Source organism: Tinamus guttatus, unplaced genomic scaffold, assembly GCF_059628265.1.
Source record: "Tinamus guttatus ecotype Peru unplaced genomic scaffold, ASM5962826v1 Tinamus_guttatus_pri_ptg000140l, whole genome shotgun sequence".
Taxonomy (NCBI): Eukaryota; Metazoa; Chordata; class Aves; order Tinamiformes; family Tinamidae; genus Tinamus; species Tinamus guttatus.
Genome location: NW_028288674.1, coordinates 515,144 through 540,056, shown reverse-complemented (window position 1 = coordinate 540,056; position 24,913 = coordinate 515,144). Strand labels below are relative to the sequence as shown.

General features: G+C 44.5%; 1 protein-coding gene across 2 annotated transcripts in view; it reads left to right on the top strand.

Moving 5' to 3' along the window:
• ADAMTS3 (ADAM metallopeptidase with thrombospondin type 1 motif 3) overlaps window positions 1-24,913 on the top strand; it is a 107,853-nt gene that overhangs the window by 6,139 nt on the left and 76,801 nt on the right. For both annotated transcript variants that reach the window (XM_088521957.1, XM_088521956.1), the window contains exon 3: window positions 68-474. In XM_088521957.1, coding sequence (XP_088378083.1) covers window positions 68-474 — 407 coding nt within the window. The remainder of the gene's footprint in view (window positions 1-67; window positions 475-24,913) is intronic.

The following is a 24,913-nucleotide window of genomic DNA, read 5'->3' as shown; positions in this document are numbered from 1 at the left end:
CGTTCTTTAGGTTTGTTCCATCCTGTCATTCTAATATTAGCTTGGTTTTGAATATTTTTCTTGGCAGAATTACCAAAAAGCAGACCAAGACCATACGGGTTAGTGATTCCAATCAGCACCAATGCAGACGGAAGCTATATCTCCAATATCCTCTCTGCAAGTCACCAAAGAAGATCAACAAGGGAGATATCCCAAAGCCCCAAACAACTGTATTTTAACATCACGGCATTTGGAAGGGAGTTTCATCTCAGGCTGAAACCCAACACCCGTTTGGTGGCTCCTGAGGCAGTAGTGGAGTGGTATGAAGACTCTGTGGAAACTGGAAATGGAAACGATGCTGGGAACACAAGTCAGACTAGAAGTACTGCGGAGAGGTTATGGAAAAGAGAGCCCCTGTGGACCAACTGTGCTTACGTTGGAGACATAACTGACATCCCTGGTGCTTCTGTTGCTATTAGCAATTGTGATGGTCTGGTAAGACTTATTCAATGGCATGTTTGTCTGATATTTTACCAGTTTGCAAGCAGATTTTGTTGCCTTTGGTACCCAGTAGTTACGATATCATTTCAAGAAGTTTATTTTTTGAAATCTCTTAGAAACACCGCTGGTGTGTGCTTGATTTGTGTGGCCCTCATGCTTCACTCTGACATATTTCCTCTGTTTTGGTGAGCAAAGTCCTTAATCCAGCGAATACAAAAGAGAGAGAAATCATACCTGCTTTTTGGCTGCCTTTAATTTTATGAGGCCATACAAATGGAACAGTTAATAATGAAGCTATTTTAATGCTCTTGTTGAATGAGCGTAGAATCTGGCATCCACAGTATCACACTCTGTTTGCATGTGCAGCAAATTCCCAGGCTGCCCTATAGCCGTGATTAATAACAAGTTTAACTTTTAAAGGGCTTGTTTATTAAATAAGTTTGTGCTTTTTTTGTTGTTGTTTTTATTTTTCTACCTGCAATTCCATTTTGTCTGAAGGTATCGTAAAAGACTCGAGTAGTTTGCATCTAAAACTGGTTGGTTCTCAAAACAGTGCTTGCCCGAGCGCTGTGTTAGTCAGAAACGCGTGATATTTTCCTTGTGGCTTGAGCAGATGCAGCGACCGGCCTGGTGCACAAATCCCATATTGAAAGGGTGGCCATACATCGCGTACACATACCATTCGCTAATTCAATCATGCGGTAACGCGAGCTAACAATACCTACCTTGTGCTCCCTAAGTAGCAGGAGCGGTGGTGGAACATGACTGCAACATCCCGCAAGATTAACGTAGTGGGTTTCCTACTGCTGTGTAGGAGAGAAATCGTATGAACAAGTCCACAGCAAGTAGCCCTTCTTTGAAATATGTGTCTCTTTCGCGGTCACGTGCCAGAGCTGGTAATAATTTGATTCTGTTTTGCACTAAGTCCCAGCTGGCAAAGCCCTGCGCCCCTGGAATGAGCTCCTCTTGCACATGATTTAATTCAGGTAAAGCACTCACCAAGTGATTGTAACCTGTGTATGTTTCCAACACGTGATTTGAAGCTTAGGGCTATGTGCAACCAAAATGCTTGAACTTTCCTTTAATTAAATACAGGAAGTGCTGGTGCTGTTGACATCTGAGGTTATCGACTGCTGTTTTAAGCAGTGCCTGCTGACAGTGCGGCACAGTTACAAAGGCCAAGCGGACGCCTGCGCACGTGCTGTGAATGAGACCTTGGCATTGGGAGCTGTGTTTGAGCAGTAATCCTGAATGAAGCTCTTGTGTTAAGTGAGACACCACTTTAAGACAATGAATTGGATTAAGGAGGATTAAAGAAAGGCAGCCAGCAAGCCCGGCAGAGGTTGCCATGTGGCTGGCAAGCTGCTTGTGTGGGGTTTTCAGTTAAGTGAAGTGAAGTGGTGGTTCTCTTTTTCCAACTGTCACGTGTGCGAGCAGATGAGAGCGGGTTCCAAAAGGGTCCTAAACGGAGGAGAGGAGTTTCTGGGCCGTGTGTGGTGTGTCGCTGCCCCTCTGCTGCATTGTGTGCTTCGAGGACATGGGTTGGGAGAAAAGGTGCTTCTGTTCGGGGAGGAGAGCGGGCGTGAGAGCACAGCGCCGGTGCCATTTGGTGGATTGCAATCAAAGGTGTTGGCGTCACTCTGCTCCATGCCATGCCCTTGCTCCTGCAGTTCACCCGTGAGGCACAGAAAGCTGCCCAAGACCTCCCTCTGTGGGGTCTTTTAGAAGGAATAAGCCAGTTTGGGTTGTATTTCCTGGGAGCGTTTCTGACCGGCTCCACTCTTGGTGCCCCCTCGTTTCCTCGTGTACCTCCCTCACCAGGAGCAGAGGCGGCTGCGGCCACAGCCGTTTCGCCCGGCTGCCTGGGGACGTCCCGGCCGGCAGGGAGCTGCTGCGGTGCCTCCACGCTTCCCTGTGTCCCAGAGCGGCATCGCCTCGCATGTTCAGAGCACCTTGGCTTGTTTTCTTCACCCACCTGGGTGTTATAGCAGGCCTTTGAGGCTCTAAGCAACTGGTGTGAAATAAATAATCCTGAAGATTGCTGGGATTTTGGACTTTTTTCCTCCCACCAGCTCCAGGGCTGGCAGAAGTAATTCGAAGTGAGCTTTTCAGGCTTGGGTGTTGCTGTACGATGCCTCTTTCCGCCAAGCTAGAATATTTGATCCTCGGTGTGTCCTAAAGATGTGAAGAGGGAGTTAAATCTGGCTTAACAGAAACTGGAACAACAGTGAGAAATTCTAGGACCATGTGTCTATGGGGAAGATTTATTTTCAACTTCAAAGGAATTTAGAAGCTTTCTGGTGTGGTCGGCTAACCCCTTTCCGTTGGGAGAAAGGACAGGAATCGCAGTGGTAACGGCACACTCATCATCTAGCTTGGAGGAAGGTTTGGTATCCAAAGTTACAGAAGAATACCTGTATTTTTCTTTTGTGCATAAGGAGACTCTTTTTTTAGTAATGACTTGTAAGAGACCTGCTGAAAGTTGAGCAAAATGGTATATTTTATAACTTGCAATTCCTGTATGTTACTGTGTTCCGCATTATTAGTTTTTGGTCCCACCTATCGCTATCACAGAGCTAAATTCTGATTATTTGATTGTAAATATAAAGGATGGCTGGGATTTATACCAGTTACCCAAGGCTTTGTCAGTGGTCTGTTCCTGAATCTAAATTTACATTTAAAAACAAGCTATTTGAATGCTTTTTTTTTTTATCAAAAAGGTTTGTTTGACTGCTGGTGCAGTAAGTCATCCACGTACCTTCAGTTTTGCAAATTCCTTTCTTCACGTCTGTTTAATATCCCTTCAAAATAACTTTCTTAGAAAAATTGTGTGTGTGTCCATGAACTTATCTTAGCTAAAGAGCGCTTAATTAGTCATGGAGAAGCTTAAAAAGATTATAGTGCTAGTGAGTAGCTGACGAATGCTATGACATGTAGGTGACAGTGTATAGTAATAGTGAAAAAACCTGTGAAGTAGTGTTTCCCAGTTTGCTTATGCAGAAGTCAGGATGGTGGATTTGAAACACTGTCTAATGTTAATTTTTGCCTTATGTTGAAAGGGTAGGGCTTTGGTTTTGGAAAGGTTGTTCCTTAGGTTGCTATTCTGTGTGTTACCTGTTATTTTGGTCACAACAGTAGTATTTGTGGACATAACATTTATAGAATCTGTCAAGTATTTCCAGAATTGCAGGAAAACTTATAGCTCAGTTCTATTCATCAATTCTGTCTCATCTTTATGCAGGGGGATTATGTAGGATGGAGTACAGGGCAGTATTTGGCCTTACAATAACCATCTCTGATGCTTGCTGTAGTTAAAAACGTCTGGTTTTTGTCTCTTCCTTCTTTCTTATTGCTAAAAAGCACTCTGCAGAGGCAGCCTTTTAAAGTTAAGACGGTGCTTTCTGAATTAGCGTTCTTCCTTTGTAAGAAAAACAAACCGTTACTGATTTGTGATGTGCTTTGCTACTACTTATGTTTCAGACTAACAGTTTTCTTTATAGACTTGTACCTCCTTGTATGAATTATGATTTGGTTTGTGTTCATGTTTATGTTATGCCAAAAATGAGTCAAGGTTGTCTTTGGTTTCTTGCAGAACATTAACTTTATTGGTATGAAATAAAAGGGCCAGAGTGAGCCTGATAACCTTCTGATCGTTGACTTTGGATGCCAAGGGAAATGTGACTTGCCTTGGTCATTAGAAAACTGTAACCTTCCAGGTTTACATCAACTCATTTATAACAGCAATGGTTTGTGAATGAAATAGCAGTGTGCCTGACACTGAACCTTCAGCTGTTGAACTGGGGATACTTGTGAAGATACTCTTGCCAATAGCAAAACTGCTCAGGTTCCATATTTGTAAAAGGTGATCCGTATGAGGAAAAGCTGAGGGAGCTGGGCTTGTTCAGCCTGGAGAAGAGAAGGCTGAAAGGGGACCTGAGCAGTGTCTATAAGTACCTCAAGGGAGGCAGTGAGGAGGATGGTGCTGGCCTCTTTTCACTGGTGGCCACTGACAGAACTAGAGGTAATGGCCACAAACTGAAGCACCAAAAGTTCCACAGGAACTTAAGGAAATATTTTTTAACAGGGAGAGTGACAGAGCACTGGAACAGGCTGCCCAGAGAGGTTGTGGAGTCTCCTTTTCTGGAGATCTTCCAAACCCACTTGGATGCCACCCTGTGCCACGTGCTGTAGGTGACCCTGCGTGTGCAGGGGGGTTGGACTAGATGATCTCTAGAGGTCCCTTCCAACCTTAAGCATTCTATGATTCTTCATTTGTTATTGTCATCCTTTTTTTCTAAGGTTAGTGAGATGTGAGGACATCGCTGTAGGTTGTGGAAACCATGCCAATCAGTTCTTCAAAACAAGCAAATGTTCACCTTCGGATATTTTGGGAGTTTCATCATCTTCTCTAAGCTTGGATCTGATTATCTCCCATCAGAATCTACTTGCGGAAACCTCTTGAAAGTAGCAGCTCCCCAAGCATTTGTCTTGAACTTTTGCCAACTCTGTGCTAATGAAAGGAGCCTGGTGGTAGTTTCTTCCCATTGTAGTGGTTTGGGCATTCATTTCATTAATGTATTTTGAAGTTTTCAAATGGAAAAATGGATAGAAATGTGCACATTACTTTTACTAGAGAGAGTTATACAAAGACGTAGTCATTGGTTGAGGCAAACCCTTCTTGCATGTGTTTAAGTGTGTATCCAGGTCTAAGCATTTTCCAGTGATTTTGATTTGTTTCTAAAGCTTTTGATTCCCCCTTGTTCCAGCAAATCTCAGATGAGGGCAGCTTTCTTGTTCCTCTGTTTGTACTGAAGCCTTGATTCTTGCTTTCTCCTGAACTGACCATGTTGTGTTGCTCTGTGAATAGCTTTCTAGGAGCTGGCAAAGGAGAGCATTTTGAAGATAAGTACTTATAATCTCTGGTTATAGTGTGTGGGAGTTTTCTGTGCTCGTGAAGATGAGGTTAAATCTGGAAAAAAGCCCTGAGTAAGGGATTCAGCAGTGGTGCGTGGAAGTCATCCGAGCATCCCGCCCTCCGAGGGGCCATGGAGGAGAGCAGTGCGGCGAGCGAGTACGCGCTGGGGCGCAGTGCGGCAGGGCCTGGCGTGGGCCCTCCCGCGAGGGACGAGCCCAGGACCGCGGCTCCCAAGGGGACGCTCCCTCCTGCCTACGGCCGAGGAAGCCGTGGGAAGCCTCGCGCTTCCGCCGCCCGGGCTGTGGCGGAGCGGACATGTGGTGGTCCCGAACCATGCCGAGAGTGCAGCGCACAGGAAACCCAAATAAACAGGGAGGTAAAACCGCATCCAGGCTGCTGTGGTCAGCCGCACCGGTATCTCGGGCTGGTGAAAATCTCTGTGTTGGTGCAACCTGCCCTGCTGCGCCCTTCCCACAGTAGCTGCCTCCGTGCCGTAGGCTCCCTTTGCTGCCCTGCCTGCTCTTGCTCCTTGGCTTTTGCTGTGTTTGGCAGCCGTGTGGGCTCATTAGTGAGGCTTGATACGTTCCAGCTGCCTCTGGGATGGACAGTCCTGGGTAGCAGCCCCAGCGAGCCCGCCGCGTTTGATGGAGCACTCCTGGGTCAGTCGCCATGCATCACTGTCAGGCCGGGCTTGGGGTTCATCCCTGTCGCCTCTCCGGTGAGTGGCACCTCCTAGGCACGGAGGCAGGCTTTGCAAACATAGTACTGCAAAGCAAAGAGGATTTCTCCAAGTTCAGACACTCGAGACCAAACCTGGGAAAACACAGTGCCGTTATGTCCTTGAATGAGGAGTTTTACATTAACCAGCAAGCAAAGGAGTCTGGAGAAGGAAGAGCATGTTGGTGAAGGTGAACTGTCAGTATAAAATAATGATCCCTCCATCCTGCAATATAATTAGGGTTTATGCAGATTTTTTAGCCACCCAGATTTGGGCCAGTGATAGATTTGCCTTTACATTGTAGAGGACTAGGGATTCTAGCTTCTTCTGTCTCCTCTTCTTCTCCTGCTTTATATCTGTCACCTTCTAGGATTAGAACAAATCCTTCCTTTCCCATGTGCCATAAAATCTCTTTTTATCCTTTCCTGGGTAGATGTCAAAGAATTTGTGCCTGTGTTGTCCTGGGAAGACAGCTACTGCAGATAGACACACGGATGTAGCCTCGTGGATCAGTTGGAGATTTATTTGCCAGAAATGGCATCAAGGGTTTGGAGAGCAGTGAGAAAGACTTGCGCCTTCCAGGCTGTGCTCTTTACCAAGCCTCTGTTCCTCTGAACTGGCACCTGGGGGCGATTAGCAAGGTAAAATTAAGCCCAAGTTAAATGAAGGCTTTCTTTTTAGAGATGCAGAGACAATCTCTTTGCTTCAGCATGTACTTTTTTAGAAGCCTTTTCTTCAAACCAGCTTCCTGGGTACCTATTAGAGGCTGGTGAATGGGGAAGCGTCCGTGCTTTGTACTTTTGTTACTGTAAGTAGTAAAGAGGGTTGTGCTCAGAGTTTCCTTTAGTTTTGTGCTTCATGTTTTCAAGGCTGATTGACCAGCCTCGTCTTCCTCCAAAATGATAATTTTCCTGTGGGTTGCCGTTCTCTCTCCCTGCCGTTCCAAGGACTGCATGGTCATAGGAAAAACTGAATAGATGCACAATAGTGTGGCTACAGACTTAATAAAGATCAATTTAGGCCAAAATATAAGGAGCTGCGTAAATGTCTTTCATAGCATGGAAATATGTGATCACTTTGGGTACTAGGTTTTCTAAATGGAAAAAGATGTCATGCATTTATTAAAATGGGGCACAAAAGCAAAGGGCCTGTCTCAGAGCAGCACTCGCTGAAGAAATCCCCCAGCAAAACTGTGTTCCCCTGGCATGGAGAGGCCGGGAGGCAGCTGCATCCTTCTGTGTCCCCAAGCAGATGTTGTTGAGAAGGTTCCTTGGTAAGGACCAAGTGGGAGCATGTGCAGGTCAGACAAAGTAAAGATAGCTGGAGAAAGAAATATACTGTGTGTCCCAGCCACACGGACCTTCTCCATTCAACTGCTGGAGCAGTGAAGAAAGGGGAGAAAAAAACGCAGTCTTTTGCTAAGTAGCAACAACAGTTTTCTGGGTTTTGTGTGTTTGAAGTTGGTCTTGATTGATGGAGAAATGATAGTTTTGTTGTTCATTCATCTGAAAAGAAACGTATTATGAATTTTTCCACAATAATAACCAGGTAAAATATGTCTGAGCAGATCACTTAATGCTGAATGTTTATAGCTTCTGTGTATTCCATTTAGAAACACAAACATATTCGAGATAACACATATTCAAACCATGATTAAACATACCAGACGATATTTATGTGTGCCTTTCTTAAATCCAGAGAAGTGCCCTGACCTGGTTTTGTTAGATTCATTGTGTCTGTTATGAAGATCGTGGGGTTGGTTTACATTTTTCACATTTTAGCACATGCAGTACATCCTCATGAATGTGTTTCCTCGCTCTCTGGTAGGAGAGACTCTTACATCATTTTCTTTATTGGAGACAAGCATATTTAAAGTACAAAGCCACTCAGCAATCTCCTATCCCCTCTGGTCTTCTTGCATGGATGCCGTGTTCCTTGTTTGGTGCTTTTGTTGTCCTGTCCTTCCTTCTCTTCTCAGTTCTCCTGCCCTGTTGCTGTGAGGCCGCGGTGTGTGCATGGTACAAGGGCTTCAGCCCCAGCTTCCATGCTGGCCATGCCCTCTGCGTGTGCACCTTTGTGCAGCGCAAAGCCTTTGGCTGCTCAAGGGTAGTGCAGGAGTTCCACTTGAAAACAGCATTTGTTACTTTTTAGTTGACTTTTAAACATTTTTACATGGTATATTTTAAGGAAAGAAAATCTGTGTGAAGTGTGCTTTAATTTTGCGTGTTTCCGTCTGGAGGTGGTGCGTGTGTCATAAAGTGTATTGACTGTTTTCTTACCACCTTTCTTGCCTTATTCCTGAAGGTTCCTGTTTCAGGTAGGATTGTTTCCATTCTTACACTACACAGGGAGTTACTTTTATCAGCAGTGCAATAGATGACTACTAGCGGTAAGGAAGTAAGTAGGGGATTAGAAATTGTGTGAAACAGGTGTCCAGAAAAAACATCAGGAAACTGTCAGAACACATAAGGCTGCCTCTATCACTCTAAGTCACTTCTCGTGATTTATACTTACAGTTGTGATATGTGATGTATGCCCTTTAAGATTTTTGAAAGTCCCTGTAAATTATAATGAATATCTGTAAAAATGTATTGAGTGAAGGGCTGAGTCCTCCTCTGTCCTGGCCAAGTTTAATAAAAGTTGAAAGCTCTCACCTTGTGCTGGCAGCTCCAAGGGGCAAACTTGATCTCCGCAAGCTTGACTGCCTTTAGCCAATGCTTAGAGGCCCCGCACAGCAAATGTCTTTCTCACATGTTAAGGGATCACTCAATCACAACTGTTAGGAAAATTTTGGTCCAAGTAATCCCTTTATAGTTGGAGATGGAAATGAGGTTTTGTTGGTTGACAGCAGAGAGAGCCTGTTCTGTGAGACAGGCCTCTTCCCCAATCTGCACACAACCAGACTTCTCCTTATCTGATGATAATCTGCGATAAACTGCTGACAAGAGCTGTAAGCCTTTCTTTTACGTGAACAGAGAGTTTTTATGAATAAATGATTCCTGCTGAAAACCAGTCTCCTGGCCTGCTTGGGGTCCCTGGCCCAGATTGCTCTTCTGAGTGCTAAAGGGAAAAACTCCTTCCCTTGAGCGTTGTGGAGGAGTCTTAGCCTCTGCCAGCTCCGGAGGGAGGAGTGCGAAGCAGCCGTGCGAGCTCCTGTCACTGTGGGGCTTTTGCAGAGCTTGAGAGCTTCCTAGTCAACCACTTGCCTCCCTCCCCTCTTCTTTGTTCCTTCTGTGGAGATGGCTGCCCAAATCTGGGCTCTGTGGCTCACATTAAATGGCCTGATGATTCTTGGGAACATGAGAAGCAAGCATAAGTGGGTTGTAAGAGGTTTTGATTGAAAAACTATTTCTTAAAGTATTTTAGTATCTTGCTAGCACCATACTATTTATTTCAGTAGGTGACTGGAGGAAGCCAGTTTCCAGCGATCTTGTGTGGTCTTGCTACTTGAACCGTGTTCCTTCTAGGAAGGTGAAGGTGGTTTAGCTTTTTCCAGGATGTGCCCATGGGAAGCCTTTCCAGGGTACTGTTTGGAAACTGGAAGCAAAGTTTTCGCATTTTTTCTTATCAAGGCGTCTCCTCTCCTTTCAGGAGAGAGCAGCAGTAAGGTTTTAAATAATTGAGAGGCAAGCTGAAAGTAAAATCGATCCCTGCTACTCGGCAGTCCTGCATAATTCCTCATCCTTCGATTAAGGAGAGATAAGTAGACTGGCACCCAAACTGTTTACTGCTTTACCTTTTAAGCAACATTTCACTAGTATTGATTCTTTTTGTTTTCCACTATCCTTTCTCAATGTCTTTTTCTGCAGTAACAGCAGTACTAAAAATGATGTGCTGCCTAAAGGGGAAGTTTGAAGGAAGTGAAAATTACCCATTTTTATGAAGGAGAAAAGAAAGCATTCTGGAAACTTGAAAAACAGCCCTAACTGGAATTCACAGAAAGACATAATTGTTTAGCTGGCTTTGAAATAATGCTTCATCTGAGTGTAGAGAGCTGAAATTCAAGAAGGACAATCTGTGGAAGGAGCTGGCAAACCCGTTTGTCTGCAGGAGCGGTGGGTCAGAAGCTCAAGGCTGCTTTACTTGCTGCGGCTGCCTCAGGTGATGCTCCTCTCTCCTTGGCACCTGCACATGCAGAAGGACGCGAAAAAATGCATGAGATCCAATGGGCCAAGGGTAGCTGGTACACTAGGGAGCCGGCAGGTACAAGGTAAAGGAGATAGAGAGCTGCTTGCCTCCATGGCAGCCTCGTGGGGTTTTCCAGGTGGCAACGGAAAACTGAGTCAATCGGAATATTCCTTGTCTCCCTGAGGCTGCATCTTGGTGTGTGTCAGTGTCCAATCTGGGTGCTCGGAAGCAGGAGAGGAGGTGCGGTCCATGGAGGCTGCCCTCTGAGCAAGGTCAAGTGATGAAATCTGTGTTGAATATAAACTCTTTAGAGGAAGAGGACTTAATTTGGGGGCATCCTGGGGGCTCTTGGGAAAGTCTAGCAGGAATAATCTAAAACTCTTGGTTTAGGTACGTAAGAACTTCCTCTGGTTTTTCTAAAATCTGTATCTGCTGCAGAATTGTTGATGAATAGCCACAAGCCTATTCATCAGAAAAATTATACTGCCTAGAAGTCCAGATAATGCCATTACTTGGATCTTTTTCTTCTTAGGTTTCAGAGAATGCTTCATTTGAAGGTGAAATACAAGACTTCGCAGGCAGTGTGTTATGACTTAGAAAGAAATAAGAGCAGACCAGTTGAATTTTCAGCTCTCCTTGTTATGTTAATCCCAAGAATGGAGGTGTCTTGTTCAGGTCAGCCTCTCTTGGGAGGGGTGTAGGAACAGGAACCTGTAGAAAGTCTGCGTAAAAAAGCTCTGACTCTTTGTAAAACTGAAGTGTCCAAGCTCTGATTGCCAGAACTTTTGAACTCTTGTTTATAGTTTACTTCTGAGTTTGAAAAACTGCTCCAAAGGCAGAGTATGGTTTCATTTGTAATTCATACCTCTAAAGTGAGATTTACGAGGCTGACTTGCTCTATAAAGGTGACAGTAACGCTCCCATTTGTCCTTTCTCCTGTACATAAGGAAGAGGAGGAGCAGCTGCTGAGAGAGCAGACTGAAGCTGAGAAGTGGAGGTTTCCACTGTGCCCATCTTTACGAGTCCTCTGCTCCAGGTACTGCTGTTCTAGTTGCATGTTGTGTATCACTTGTGAAGATCTAGTCAAGACACACGGAAGAGGAATACTTAGTGCTGCTTCTGGATTTGGCATACAGAAGATAAGCCCGTATTTGGAGGAGTGGAGAGAGGGGCATCAGTGAGTGTGTCTGAGCTCAGTTAAAAGGTTTTGTCCTTGGCGCAGATAGTTAAAAAAGGGGCTGAAACAAATCAGTGGCGATATCTGTTGCTTGGCTGATACTGTTTTTATTGAATCGCATCTTTTTGATTTTACTCTTTGTTACCAAAGTAGCATATTACTACCTATTTTTTTTAATTCCTGAAATCACAGCTAACAGGTTATAAAATAGTCCAAACTTATTAAAATTAGTAGGTTCAACCCTTTTTTATAGTTTCTGCAATAAAAACCGGATTGTGTGACTTCTGTGGGCCCTTGATAACACACACAGTGCGCATGAATCGGGCACTCATTCACATTCTGCCTTCACATATCGCATGTGGTAAAGTATGTGTCTCAGTAACAGAAAGTAAATAGGTACTGAAATAGTCAATGTTCTCAAAACTCAATCCTTGTAACCTCTCTCAAGGTTCTTATTGACTGTAGTGTTTGCACTCAATTTGAAACTGCATTTTGTAGAGTAGAGATACAGAAGCCATATTCAGTAATGCCTTTTTTGATGTTCCTTGTTTATTCAGTGCTATACTTGCTCATATCTGGAATTTGACCTCAGAGCCACGTGGTCTGAGGTTTGCAATGCGAGCAAGAAACAAGACTGGACAGAAAATATTGTGCAGGGTTGTTTGAAAAGGAAGGAAAAAGTGGAAAGCAGACGACAAGGGAGTTCTGAGTTGGTCTAGGGGAGAAGCTAAACATGCGCGTCGCCTTTTTGGAGAGTCATGCTGCAATCCTACTGGTGCCTTTGCAGTGCGACCTCTGAAAGGGGTTACTGAAATGCAAGTTTGTCACTTTGACCTCTTGGCCTCATGTTTCATCAGGAGATTCTTGAAATGATGGATAGAGCCAAAGCATTATTGGTCCTTTCAATGGGGCGAAATATTTACTTTCACTTAGGTCTTAAACCTGTATTTCATTTTCCTAGATTATTTCTGCAGTATTCTCAATAACTCTGAAATATTAAAAAAAAGGGGGCAACAACAATGAAGTAGTAAATTAACTTTCTAACCTCATACAAATTGCAGTGTCATTTTGTTTTCTTCTTTCCTATCTGACTAAATCACCAGAATGTAAAACTGTGCTTTTCCTCTGAGAAATTTTTATCTTGGTCTCATCACAAAAAGATGAAGCGCGATTAGAAAACAATGAGTTTGTTCTAAATATTATTAGTTTTGGCTTGCAGTACTTTGAAATGTTGCTTTTGATGAACAGAACTTGCCATTCAGTGTAAAATACGCGAGATCTCTGGTTCTTTTGTTTCTTAAGAAAATCTGCATTTCAGGAGAGGACCGTTTTTGTCACCCTTAGATTTCATTGTGTTTTAGTGGCTTGGGAAGTCGGATGCACAGGAGGATATCCCAACAAACCGCTTACTGGTAGCATCAAGTCCTGCGTAGACCTCGGGCCTCGCTGAGCTTGGTCCTTCTGACGCCTCTGAAAGGCTGAGGGCCTTTGCCCAGGGGGCTTCTGTGTTGCTTGGTGCATAGAATAAGAAACGCTGTAGCTGGATGCTTGGGGAAATGAATAAAGCTGAACCAAGCTGTGCAGTTTTCTCACCTTGGTTATCTTGAGTCTTGCCTAGGTTTTGTAGGGATTCTGATGTACTTTTTGTGAAGGTGACCTATAGAAGAAGCTTCACGGGTGGACAGTTATGGCCTTCTGTGGAAGCGGCAGCTCAAGCTAAGGTCTCCATGCGAGTGTCCCTGCCTCCAAACTTGGTGCAGATGGTGCCGAACATAGTTAATTGATACTTTTTAAATATTATAGCAAAGAAGAATCAGAAGGACTCTGACAGACCCCTGGAACTATGCTTTTGCTAGAGTTTCCAGAGCGGGTCAAGTAGGAGGTATACATCTCTGTGACTTGCAGCCGGGTATACATTAGGATTTGAGATATCCAGTGCACTGGAAAGTCACTGTTCGGTGTTGGAGTTTTTCAGATCTGCTTTGTGTAGTGTTGAATGCCCGATGATATGACATGTGTGGCATTAACCGGGAATTCCTCAAGGAGGAGTGAAAAACTGAGTTCATAGGTCTGTAAGCACCCGGCCAGGTGAGTGGCAGAGGACCCGGCGCCTTGGTGCTCGAGTGGGCACATGGGTGTCGGTACCTGTGAGAGAACGGGCAGGTCGAGGAGCTGCCGGATGAGAGGGAAGGGGGCGACTCGCTGGTCCCTGAGCCCTTTCTCTGGGGTGGGAGGGAGATGGGGAAAACGCAGAGCGGCCTCTGCTGCTGCTGACCTCAGGAGTCCCTGTTTCCAAATGAGGAGATGTTAATATGCTTGTATTCTTTTTATTTGCTTTGTAATTTTGGAGTATTCAGTACTTGATTTGAAGTTCTTTTTATTTTTCCTCCTTTGACAGCTGTCACATGCCCTTGTTTTTTGTTTCCTTTCCTACTTTTTAAACGAAGTTGTGATTCTCTCATGATCCTATGGCTGCAGGAGTTGTGGAAACACCAAGTTTATTGCAGGAATTGGCAATCCTGTGCATATAAAATCTAACTGTGGCATAGGGTCTAACCCATTACCTTACCCACCTCAGGCTCCTTTCACAGAGGTGCAATTGCCGAGTGCACGGCCAGTGGTCTTTCACGATAAAATAATTAGCAGCATAGAACTTCTGTCGTTGCCACAAAGATAAAATTTGTCCTCAGTAAATATTTCCCCAGAGAGGTGCTGGGCTTAGCGAGATCTTTGCCTTCACTGAGCGTGCTCTGTGCATACTTTTCAGTTTTTAATAACTGATATTTCAAAACCGCGATTGCTTCTGTAAGGACAAAGCATTTCGTGTGCCAGTTCTGTGCTGTTAAAATGAATCTCTGTAGGTTTTCCAAGAACAAAAGAGACACACACGTTTTTCCACATAAAATCAAAGCTTGTTTTTTCTTCTCATTTTCATATAACTCTGAGGGGTTCTATTGAGTTTTCTTTTTTTTTTTTCCATAGACTTTCTGAGAGGGAGGGAAAAAAGGAACTCAAACTTTGGATTAGAACCAAGCATGAGAAATTTCAGCATAAAGGAATTTTCTTATGTATGTTCAAACAGGAGGTTAAAAAGTTTAATTTTAGTCCTGTGTGCCACCCCCGTAATATATTGCTATTTTCTTTTCTCCACTGTGCCAGTGCAGCAGGAGAGTAGTTAATTCTGTGGCTCTTGGTAGTGCCCTTTGCCTCTTCAGACGATGCATCAGTTATTGCCCTCAAAAGCCTCTGTGTGCAGAAGCAAACAAAAATTGTAAGAAAGGATTTTGCTTGGGATACAGAAATGAATATGAAGTGGTCTTTTATTTTAAGTGTCTGCCAAATGCTGTCCATTTCAAATGCCGTTAGAGATTCCTGTCAGAATACCAGTCTGTTTTTATATCCAGCCCAGTGTCCTCCTGGCTATTGCAAGTCCTGCAGTTCCTGAGGAGACTGTCACTGGCAGCACCTTGATTGCACAGGGCGGATCAAGCATCTCACTTTTAAACACAGACTCGCAAGACACTGCCTATTAAGTATCTGAATTCATCTAGCTTAATTGTCCATCCTCTCTTTTTATTTTCTCATCTTTTTCTATGTTAGCAGTTACTCACTGGCAATCTCTTCTCCACTTGGGTATTTGCAGATCATAATCAATCCCTTAATTCCTGCTCTGTAGAACAGGCAGCTGTACGTGACTTTTGGCTAGGCTTCATTTTTCACTTTTATTGTTCACGTTGCCCCGACTATGCTGGATATGCTCAAAATCAAGTGTGTGTTTGTATTTCAAGTGAGCTTGTTAAGCACAGGGAGAAGCCGTCTTAAGGAAATGAGCGTATTGTTTCTGCTCAGCCTGATGTTCAGCCCTGTATTCAGTGTGTGTACTTTAACCTCCATATCCTTAGGTTGGAAGATGATATTAAACATTCCTGTGTTCTCTTTCAGAGTTTTCACCATGGTGTTCAGTTGAACAAGTAATATTTTTCTTGGTAGCTGCAGAAAATGTTTGCCTAAAAAAAAAAAAAAAAAATTAGGTAGTCAGAAACCTGTGCCAAGCGAGTAACTCCGGTTGCTGTGAAATCTGAGTACTGTGTACTACTTGAATATTTGATTTGAAATAGTTTTTAACTTTTAAAAATAAATCTGTATCATTATAAGAATATTTTAAATGAGAAAAATCGTACAGCTCTCTATGCTGTCTGTGTTTAGTATCCTCCAAGAACTGAGACCAGAACGATTCTGAAACAGTTGTTTTAAGTCTGAAATGGAAATGCCATGAGTTCTGCAGCAGATAAACCACTTGCTGCAGCATTGATTTTTATATCCCATTGATCTTCCAAGGAGGAAAAGTTAACTGTTGCATCCCTGCTTGCTGAACTCTGCTTGCTGCACCAGAAATAGCTCTAAGAGTATTGGGGCTTTAGAGCTAAAGAAGCCTGCATACACTGGTGTTTCGCCCCAAAACCTGTGTGCCTGCCCAGAGCCCGGGGAGCCTCCAAGGGCTCCCTGAGGGAGCTGGTGTGCAAACCTCCCCGCTGCGCAGCACCCAGCGCCCGGAGCAGCGACAGCTGTTTCTCGGGATGTACGCTGGAATACCATACTGCTTTTTTCCAGCATTCCTCTAACGTGTAGTATTTTTTATATGCCAAGTATGTCGAGACCATAAATGCTTTAACATGCAGATGATGTGCAGGGAGGGAAATATGTCCTTTTCGAAGGGCTTTCTCATTCCCTGACAGTTGTGCGAGCTGGACCTCAGCAGAGAGCTGCCTCCCCATAGGTGCCAGGGAACGTGGCTGGAGGTGCTGCTCACCTCTCCTCTGCGCCCTTGTGTGGGGTTAAAGCCCTCTTACTCGCACAGCAGATTACTACCACATGTTGTACACTCTATAGTGATACAGTAATATAGGCTAGTGAGGCTAAAGCACCCAAAAATGTCATACATGGAATAAAAATGTGTAATGTTTAGCTGCTTTCACTTTACTTGGATTAATAATTATGCACGGGGATCAGTGCAAGGTAGCTAAGCGGTGACTGCAGAAAGTAATTGCAAAAGGAGAAAAAAGCAGGGCGGTGTTGCAGGTAACTCCGTGGTACGTTGAAAGGGCAGCTTTTCCAGCAGGGGAAGGGCTTCCCTGCTACGTTTCTGCAGTAGCTGGGATACTGCATGGATTACTGTGCATGGAGGAGTTGGGATACTTAATGTGTCCGCTTCCCACGGTGCGGATCTGCTTGCATAGGTCACCTGTCACCACGGGAAGGAGAGGCGTCAGGAATGGGCTGCTGGTGCCACAACCACCGCTGCAACCTGCTGGTGGCCTCCCCCCTGCCAGGAGCGTGTTGCCCTTTCCCTGCAGTCAGCAACATCTGATGGAGAAGGACAGAAGGACTCCCAGGAAAAGGAGCTCGCTGGCTTGCAGACCTGCTGTTTTCCCGGCCACTAATGGATGCTCAAGACACCAACTATTTACCTGGGGTGTCAGCCTCTGCTCTTAACTCTACATTAGCATGAGATAACTCAGTGTTGTGCCTTTTGCTCTGTGTTTTTACCTAAATGAAGAGATTTATCTGTGGCTCAGGAGGAAGTTCTGGAATGTGACGCTTCAGTCATCATCTGAGGAGAGGTATCGTGGTGCACACTGTTCAACTTTGAGAGTTCCTAGAATATTTTAACTCTTCTTGTATTGCTGAACTTCTTTTAAAGCAGAAACCTGGAGAATCAACCAAGTTGATTCTTGACAAAATATGGATCCCATGTAGCTTGCGAAATAATATCCACACACTGAATTTAAGATATAACTCTAGAGCTGCACATGGAGAAGACTTATAATCAAATTCCCCCCACTGTGACTGTGTTCTGGTGGAGACAGCGAAGGAAAATGTGCTGCAGGCAAAGCATCCTTTTTCACTTTTATTTTTCTTCCCATAAATCAACCAGTGTTCAGTGTGGCTCCAAAAAGTTTTCATCTTTGGATTAAAAAAGCGAGCAGCAGGTAGCAGTGACGCAGGTTTTGCACAGTCATTGAACTGAACACACCTTAAACTAACAGAGAGGGTGAAAGGTAGCAGTGTTTTTGCGCTGAATCTGTGTTTTTAGACGAGGCAGCACCTTTTTTTTATAAAAGCATGTTTATATCGACTCCTTAAGAAGTTTAGACTGGAGGGCTGTCTCCAGGAGCTGGCCCCCTCCCCTTTTGCCGAGTCCCACGTGTTTGTCTTGGCAGGGTCGGTGTCTGCTTGGCCGCTGCTGGGCTAAGGAGCGGAGGGAACACAGGGCTCTTGATGCTTTTCAATGGGGCTTCTATTTAGTTAGTGGCAGGACAGAGCTGTCGGCCACCTGCGATTGTCCGGCAGGAAGAAAGGGAGAGGTCAAACGACTGGAAACGTTCTCCAGCGTCATGGATGTGATGGTCGGAACGGAGCATTTCCTGGGAGGCGGCAGCTCTGTCTCGCTTGGGCGCTTCCGCATGCGCTGGCTCCTTTGGCTGCAGCTCGGCCTCCATCGAAATGAGTGGCCATGCTAGCTAAACCAGGTAGAGTGTCGCAGCCTGACTTACCGCGTGTTGAGAGTGTGCAAAGAGATTTTGTGAAGATCTCTTCACAAGCAAGCAATTGGCCCAAAGTGAGAGCAGACTGCAGGTATTCCGGCTGGGATGCGTGGGAGCGCTCTCCATGCTTGGGCGTTCTGCTTCTCAGGCATGTGTGCGGAGGGACTCTGCCCTTCACTGTGCAGCAAACCAAGCTGTTGGGAGCTCCCCTTAGGTGCTTGCTCAGAGTTGGTGGAAGATGTCACTAGACTTGGCATATGGGAATCCGACTTGGAATAGAAATGCTGAATAACAACATTTCTCGCTCAAATAAGTCCCTCACATTCAATACTTTGATAAATAATACAGAGGTTTGGAGAAATCTCTTGTGGTACAGGAGTAATGGATCAGTATTTTTGCAAGTTTGAACACTATGTCAAGGTTAGTCTCTATTCTACCTCTGAGTTATTGCTTCCAATCAATTGCTTTGATTTCAAAAGAATGGCTCAAAGGCACTTGTTTGCTTACGCCGTTTCCCTTGCCGAAATTTCCTGGGCTGGAGCGGATGGCTGTCGCTCCAGGCGAGGCAGAGGGGCCCATGGCTAATGCATCGCCTGAGGGGTGGCAGCTTCGTAGCAGAGTTGTTTTTTCTTTTTCTGAGGTCCCATCCCAAAATGGCGTGGTCGTCTCTACATCGCGTGCAAGCTCCGCTCCTTTATAGTTGCCACGTAAACATGGAGAATGGCAAATTACGTCGCTTTTATAGGCTTGTATTTTGGGTCCCTGCCTTCCTGACCTTCTGTAGCTCTAGTCCCTTTATTCCTAGGTTAATCCTGCATTACACCAGGGCAACTGGTCTCAACAGCTGTGGACATTGACAACGTTACAGTACATTTCTCAGCTAAGCTTGCCTGTGTGTTCCTCTATTTCCTCACTATTGGACTGAAATCTTTGGATTTAGGTTAGATCCTGCTAAAATAAGCAGATTCATAACCCTCAGCAAAGCCTCTCACCTCTGAAATGGGGGGTGGCTGTCTCGTGCAGTCAGGCTTTTCCCTTTCCCAACGTACTCTCAGTTGTCCTTGCATGGAAGGTGACTGTCCTGGCCCTCTTTCTGCCACACTTGCCAGTCTGCTGCTTGTGTTATTGACACCCTAGAGCGTTTAGAAAGGAATGCAGAGCCAGGCATCTTAAATTTTATCTTAAGTTTCGTCTTAAATTTCAGTTTTGTAAGCTGTTAGATTGTACTATTTCAGTTCTTCTCAGTAAAAACACAGAATGTGGTATTTCCACGTTACTCTTGGTATTACAGAAAGCTGTCAGCATCTTAAGCAGGGTGAAAAAGATGCCTGTGACATAAGTGAAGATTCACGTGTTGGGGAACGCAGTGAAGCTCTATTGATCACGTGTCCCGCGAGGTGCAGTGTAATCCATTATGCATCGGGTGAGTGACACTTTTCAAAATTGTTAGGTTTTATACCATGGGTGCAGAAAGAGCAGGTCTGTAGTGCGTGTTCAGGTGGAGCAGCTGCTGTCTTGATAAAAGCCCGTGTAATGGTTGGCTGTGCTGAAGCCGCATCAAGGAGGTTTCGCTGGAGGGTGCCGTGAAGGTCGGCGTCTCGCTGGCTGCTGAAGACGTGTTTGAGGCAGCGGCCCCGCTGCAAAGCAGGTGTCTGAAGGCCACTCTGCAGAGCAGCTCTGCCCTGCTCAGCGTTGGGCCGCTTGGCCTTGACTTGTGAAGGGCTTTTGTTAAATGAGTGATTCTAATCAACTGACACAAAAGTACTTACATGTTGCTCCCAGCTTCTGGTTGGGAGGGGGGAAATGCAAACTAAGAAAAAAAAAATCTCTGAGATTTTAAGTCCGCCTAATCTGGAGAGAAAGGAAGTGGTTAGAAAAGCTTTAGCGAAGCACAGTGAGCAGGATGGGCTGCGAGCAACGGCTTCTCCTTGGGTGGGATGTTTTACATGTGATTTTTCTTTCTTCTGGGAGTGAAAAGTCAAGAAATTTGGGGGAGAAAAAGAAAAAGCATCTGGCAACAAAGCTGCTGTTAGTCTTTCTGCCTTTACACCGTGCTCCCATGTATGCCATGTTGGTCTGGGAGTAACCATCTCCCAGCGTGTAAATATTTTAAAATTGCATTTCTGGCTTGCTTAGGGCAGCCTTTCGTGCTCAATTCTCTTGCCATTCAAAGCTAGCTTAGGAGAAACAGCTGCTAATTAACACCTCTGCTCCCCAGAGTAGCATGGGAGCGTTTTAAAAATGATTTCTGCATAGAAATATAGCACTAAAGGCAATTTAAGAATATAATTGATACATTGCTTTCTCTGTGGTGGAATTATTATGACTTAAAAACATGTATGTGGCTCTTTGGTTTTCAAAATACCAACTGACATGTAATCTTGTGAAAGTGCGTGTGTTTCTTGATTACAATGATAGCAAAGGCACAGAAGCATTTGGATGAAAGCTATTTTCTCTGAAAATTATTACAATACCATGCATTTATTGGAGGGAATCGCTTATTGCCTTTAAAATAAAGCCAGTGGAAAATAGTTATAGGTGTTAGAATGTAAATGTGATTCTGCTCTCTTCCCATGGACCCACCAGGGCCACTGCTGTAGGCGATGAGGAGAAGTCCTGAACCGGTGCTGGACTTCCCTCAAGTCACACTCCCAGTGCTCCCCTGCCTTTGTTCCTGCTCCTGACACATCTGAAAGCTTCTATTTGCAATTCCTTTAGCTAAAACCAGTCTGCTTTGATGTAGTTAGAAGATCCAACAGATGCTGCTAATACAGCATGCATCCTTTGATCTAATCTAGAAACGGGCTCCTTTAATTATTTTCATTATATTTTTTTAGTAGTTGCCATTAAAGATTCAGCTTTCTCTTCAAGCATTTGTACACAGCTGTAAATATGTGCAACACTTGATTTCAGTTGCCTGCCGTGTGCTTGGATTATGCTGGTATCTGTCGATGGATCGAGCGTCCTCCTGTGCTGGCTGCTGTAGAGCAGATAGTAATGACAGCCCCTGCTTTGAAGAGCTCGGAGATGTGAGACAGGAGGAAGCAGACGCACATGGGGCAGTAGATGGGAGCAGGAAGGCAGTATTGATGACTGCATCACATAGAGGTCTTGGTGCTTGAGAAACTTAGCTTCTGTCAAGTTCTTTATATATGTATATATATATATGTATATATATAGGCAACTAGAAAAAAGGGTGTTTTGTGAACGGATTAACACAAGAGAACAGTGTTGCCTGCCCTTTCTGTAGGGAACCCCTCCAGAGCAGGAGAGGGCAGGGAAAGAGGAACATTTCCTTGACAGCAGCAGTGGGCAATGGTGGAGTCACCAAGAGGCCAGAGCATGAACTGACCTCCTGTTACTCAGTGCGAGTGGAAGGTGGGATGGGATGCTTTGTCATGGGTTTCTTGGGTTAAATAATGTCCAGTGGACATTAACACCCAGAGCACTTCCCGCTCCCAGGTGGCCCTTAGTGGCGAGTATGGGCAGTGTGGCCTCGGGTTCGGCAGCGGCTGCTGCCTTGCCCATCTGGCCGGGCCTTTCTGACGAGTGTGGAAGGGCTTTGCAAAACACACCTGAGCAACCTGTCCTCGTTGCAAAGCACTAGAAATGGGGCATTTAACTTCCTAAAATACTTCTGAAAATCCCACCCGTAATGTTTGCTCAAATATTCAAGTTAAATGTATCCATTCTTGATGGTCTCTCCACAGTTCTCTGTTGTATTCCCGTGAATGACTGGCTCTTTCCTCGCCTGCAGCTAATACCCAATGCGTGTTTACACAGAATCATGTTCCCCCTTAAATGCTGTTGATCTTGGCTCAATAACTGATTCCTTAGTTTAAGCTGCCCTTTTAGGTTGTTTTCTCAAGGCTTTATATCATTTGTAATTCCCTTATTTTTATTGTCCTTTTTTTTTTTTTCACTTGAAAAAAGAAGTGCATTTTTCCAGGTTTTACATTTATTGATGTAGTTTCTGACAACAGGACATCTGTTGATGTCGCCTAGAATCCTTGTGGGTGTCCTGCATGTGCCAGCCTGAGTTCCGTTTGCTCTCAGGTGCCCTTTATTCCATGTCATGACAGGACCTGTTCCGCCCCCTGTTCAGAGAGGCTTCCCTGCACCTGTGCCCTTAGCTCTGGCCTGGAGCGAGTGAGGAGCGTTGCCAAGATGAAGTGCATTGAGGGTAATGAGTCCATTGAAGAGACAATTGCAGATACTGGGCAGCAAGGTGTGTGCACAAAGGGTGCTGAGCAGAACTTGAGCAGCTTTCCCCTATAAAACACGTCCGTGTGGGGTCCCCACTGCCGTTTCCAAACTGGGCAAACTGGGCGAAGGGAGCCTGCAGGAAAGCTGAGAGCTTCATCCACTTCCCCAGGGCCTTGGTCGAGGCCGAAGCGGCGCAAGAACGGAGCAGCCGGGTTTGTTTCCAGGCCTCTCTGCTCGCTGCGCCGCTAAGGATTCCTGAGCCTTTTTGTGCTTTTACTGTGTTCTTGCTTTCATGTTTTAAGGCATGTGAGGACAGTTCTGCATAACTGCATCTTTCAGTTGATGGAAATATTGAATGTTGTTAATTTTTAAGAAAAAAGTAGTAAAATTAATGGCATTCCAAGATTTCAGACTATGCTTTCCTGTATTGCTCCATAAATGTGGTTTTTGGGGAAAAAAAAAAAAGAATTTTCCACTACATACTTCTTTCTTGAAAATCCACTGCAGTCTTTTTTCCAAGTGAGTCTTTAAAAATACGTGCTCTAAACACCTGCTTGCTTTTCTCGCTGACTGATGAGGGAAAAATAATGCTGGCTGGGCAGTGGAGTTTACCATGATGGTTCTGTTGCAAGTTTGATAACTGCTTTTGGGTGGTCTGTATAAACCCAAGCCCCTCGTTCTCCATTCATTTGGAAAACTTCCTATTCTTTTCATGGCTGAAATCCAGGAAAAAAGTTTCAGAAAGAAAGCCGTGTTCTGCATTCGCACTTGGGGATAGGCTGGTAACAGGGAGCAAAACTGTTTCTGTTGATTGCATATTTTATTGCCACTAAAAAAAAAGCAAATTTGGATACTTAATTGTCTGTTGTCTTGTAGAATGTGTTTCATAACATAATGCCACTATCCTAATTTTGAATTTTATATATCGAGTGTCAGGCAGAACATATTAATATTTGTACTGTTTGCTGTAAAAAACAAAGCAAGGCTGAGTATCTCTAAAGTGGGTGCAAATAAATTATCCAAGAGCATGCAGAAATGTATTTCATTTTCACAATATGATTGATTTTAAAAGAAAAATCCTTTCTGCAGATGAAGCAAAGAGTAAAATGAGCCTGAAAGATGTGGACAGGATGAGGAAGAAAGCGAGAGAGAATCCATGCTGAGTAAAAATCCCATGTTTTGCTGCTAGAGTAACTGATGCTCTTTTTTGCCCCACATACATTTCTTACTACTGGAGCCCTTTTGGTCTGACTTTTCACCACAAAGCCAGTTTTGGCCACAAAGCCGCTGGTCTCCGCTGTGGCTCTTCCTTTTTTCCCTTGGGAATGTGGGGAACACTGTTGCTCCAAGCAGCACATCCCTGTGTTGGGTGAAGGGTCCGTGCGGCCTTCAGTCGGTGTGAGTTATTTGAGGACTGTATATTTTTAATCAATGTGTCTGCTGCGCCAGCGGGAGGTTGTTAGTTGCTCTCAGAGTCAGATCATTGGTCTCACGTTGGATATACTGGATAGAGAGCTCTCCAGGAGCCCCATGTTGGTGGTGACCAGTTGGAAATCCAGCTGAAGGGCTAGATTTGCAAATTTTGACGAGAAATTATTTGCAACATGGTTATTAGAAATTCTGGTCTAGCTCCTCAAAATAAATGCACTGAAATCAGAGGAGATAATCACTTCCATAAAGCCAAACAAAAGCTCCCTGTGTCTGTATAATTAATCGACCATAAAAGCTGTATAAAAGATAGGTTGATATGATGTGTAATCACTGCCTGAAGTGGGATCTAGCTACAGAAAAGGTGCTGTTCAGATCAGACTCCTTACAGAGTCTCCTCCTGTTGCCATTTGCTTTATTTGTTCAATAGCAGTTTGTCATCAGCCATGAAATTGGGAACACGCTGAAAACTTGGCACTGGAAAACAAGGGAGACAGTAACAGAAGATGCTTGGTTAGCAGCGAGTTGTTAATTCTGCCTTGCAGATGGGCAGAGCACCCGCAGCGCGAGGGCGGCCTGGGTGCGCGGCAGCCACGGTGCCCGCACGGCGCGCCCGGGTGGCTGAGGGTCCCCCGCACAGCTGCGCTGCACGTCGCCTGGAACCTGCGGCATTTATCTCCAGGCTTGTACTTCTTAAATTTGCAGGTTTTCTCATGGGGACCACAGGATGAGTTGAGCATGATTAGGTGAAATGAGATGCTCACTCTGAATCTTGTCATTTTTACTAGTAATTAGACTTTTAAAATTGGTTTTAAAATTTCAAAAAAAAAATTAAACTGTTTATGTCTGCTATTAATAAGGAAGGGTTGTCAGATTTGTCAAGCTAGGAGGAATCTTCCGAGGTAAGATAATGAGTTACGGTTTAAAGGGGGTGGAATGTGTTAGGGCTGTTCATGTGTTTTATGGGGGACTGTAAAAGCTGAAATTATATTTGATGCTTGCAAATAGTTCCTATATGCCTTTAACAGAAAGGCACACCCATTTTCAAAAACACAGTTGTGGTCTCCTTTCTTCTTTGTAGTTTTAGCACGGGAAAGAAAAAGCCCGTGTTAGGGCTGGGAAATGCCACCAAGCTTGCTTGTGAGCAGTGGGCTGCTTGAACAGAGCTACTTTCAACTCACAGGCAAGCAGCCTCACAGAAAATGGGTTATTTACCCCAAATCTGTATGCCAAAATAAGGTCTTACACCAGTAACATAGCAACTGTAGGTTCAGAACTCACTTTTGCTTAGAAAAATGGCAAACAAGCCAGCCATT